The 2,313-nt window shown below is 40.4% G+C and overlaps 1 protein-coding gene across 1 annotated transcript in view; it reads right to left on the bottom strand.

Annotated features, from left to right (window-relative positions):
- Nucleotides 1-2,313, bottom strand: part of LOC107088012 (E3 SUMO-protein ligase PIAS2-like) — a 30,292-nt gene that overhangs the window by 4,563 nt on the left and 23,416 nt on the right. The window contains exons 11-12 of the mRNA XM_015379907.1: nucleotides 1,031-1,167; nucleotides 917-954 (exon numbers count right to left, since the gene is read on the bottom strand). Coding sequence (XP_015235393.1) covers nucleotides 917-954; nucleotides 1,031-1,167 — 175 coding nt within the window. The remainder of the gene's footprint in view (nucleotides 1-916; nucleotides 955-1,030; nucleotides 1,168-2,313) is intronic.

The following is a 2,313-nucleotide window of genomic DNA, read 5'->3' as shown; positions in this document are numbered from 1 at the left end:
CGCTAGTCGCTTTTTTGAAAAATAGTCGCTGGAGGGGTCTGAAAAGTCGCTAAATATAGCGACAAAGTCGCTGAGTTGGCAACACCACAAACAGAAATATATTTATGGCACTTCTGGCTTTCCGTACGGTCACAATTATCCTAACTCATGTGACGTGTTCAGTAATGTTCTCAAATATAAAGTTCTCAACATTTCCTTGGTGGTTCAGGTTTACTGGAGCAGCTTAATAAGCTAAGAAGCTGTAAAAATGGTCCAAACATTTTGCGCTTCTTCATCCTGTTTGTGGATTAGAAGCGAAAAACTGTTTTGAAAACAGACGCCAGATCCACCTTCCTGGTAGATCCGTTCAGAACGGTCCAAATGGATCAAAGGTTTCCTCCAACAGACAGGGAATCAGAACCAGGATCAGAATCATCTGTGTTGTTATGAAGGATCCAGAAGAGGTTTTAAAAAAAGAGCTTTAAATTAGTAAAACATTTTGAAGTATGGCGTCAGATTTCCGCCTTAAGTTCACACGTGTAATAAATACTCATATGAACTACGCCATGTTCCGGCGGTTCTCCCCGAGCTTCCTGAGGGCAGCGGTCCAGAGAGGACATCCCATAATACCCAGGCTGTATTAACCTGCCAGCACCACACTGATACAAGACCGGGTAAAGGTTCTGGGCAGGTACCATGGAAGACGGATGATTATTCAGCTGATAAATGTCATATTTCAGTTTATTAATTTCAATAAATTGTCAGCTGGTCTGGTTTCTTGTTGCATTATAAGATCGACCTGGTTCTGATCCAGGCTAACGCTTCAGAACCCGCCTTCCGTGGTTTCATATCACCCTCGGCCGACTGCGACCGTCGGGAGATCGCCTCCATGTTTGTTTGGTAAAAACTACCTGAATGAGAAAAACAGTGAGCTCACCTGAGGTTCTGTTGGAATTAATGAAAACAAATCCAGACCTGTGGGTCAGAACCAGAAGAGGGTGATTAGTGAAAGTTCTGAGGGATTTCTGGTGCAGACGTCTGACGGACTTACTCTGCATCTCTGTAGGGATGGAGGCCAGGGTGGACGAGTGGATGGGAAAGGCGTACTCGGCGAGCGCCGAGCTCAGGTACGTCTGTTCCAGGCTGGGGACGTTGGGCAGGCGCACAGACGGCTGGTAGGTCAACACACTGGCAGGAAACAGACAACTGGTCACAGGTCTGCGTTAGAGTCAACCACACATCACAGATGCAGTGTTTTAAGTATTCTTAGAGACCTTCCTACATCCAGAAAACAGTTTGAGGAACTGCAGATGGTGAGATCAGAGATAGAAGACACAGCAGGTGTTTGTGGGACATAATTAACCTCAACTCAGTTTATTTAAATAGAACCAATCCAGAACACATGTAACCTGATCAATCAGATCATCCAGAAAGATTGGATTTAAGCTTACTGAGGAAAAGCAGCTGATTGCATCTAGCTATGGACTCTCCTGGATCAGCATGTGGAGACAGTAGATGTTCGATTTCATGTGTTGTTGCCTCTACAGTAACGAGGGCTCACTTTGAAGTCCATTTTATCAATTAATCAAATTTGTCAGTTTTGAAAACCACATTTTTTATAGATTTTATTTTTTTTTATTGATCCCCGAATCAATTACTAATAATCTAGCGAATTATTAAGCAGCACTAGCTGAAAACATGCTCAATATATTTTTAGTTTTTACATCAGCAGGACCTGCAGAGGTGTAAATTAAAGTAAAAACGTAACAAAGTTCATTTACTTTGTTATGTTTTTTTTAAGCAACACTTTAACTTTTATTTTTCGTAACATTAAAGTTGTACAAGCCTCATTGATCATGAAGGGGTTAGTTTATGAGAACAAAAGAGGAATTTCTGCAACTAAAACATTTCTACTTGTGGAGTTCTGGATAGAGAATACTGACAGACAAAAACGTTTGATCTTATATGCAAAATATTTATATATTTTGTCGTATAATTACTGCTCTGAGTGGGTCGCTCAGAACGGGGTGCTTTGGAGATTCTATACTCCAATTAACGATAAATCAATTACTAAATTAGTTAACGATTATTTAAATAATCGATTAATCTGATAATTTCAGCTTTAGTTTAGCTTTTTACATTCTAATACTAATTTGTAAAATTCTTTAATGTGGTCAGTTTCTCTCAGCTTTGAGCCGATCAGACATAAAGCTCAGCACTTCTGTTGAACATCAGGTTCATTCTGGAGGACAAACGGCACAAATATCAAACCAAAAGTTCAGGAAATAAAAAAGAAAAAGCTTTGATGGATCAGAACCGGACCAAGAGAACCAG

Source organism: Cyprinodon variegatus, unplaced genomic scaffold (genome assembly GCF_000732505.1).
Source record: "Cyprinodon variegatus isolate N-32 unplaced genomic scaffold, C_variegatus-1.0 Scaffold203, whole genome shotgun sequence".
In the NCBI taxonomy this organism is placed as follows: domain Eukaryota; kingdom Metazoa; phylum Chordata; class Actinopteri; order Cyprinodontiformes; family Cyprinodontidae; genus Cyprinodon; species Cyprinodon variegatus.
This window is presented reverse-complemented; position numbering and strand designations above follow the sequence as displayed.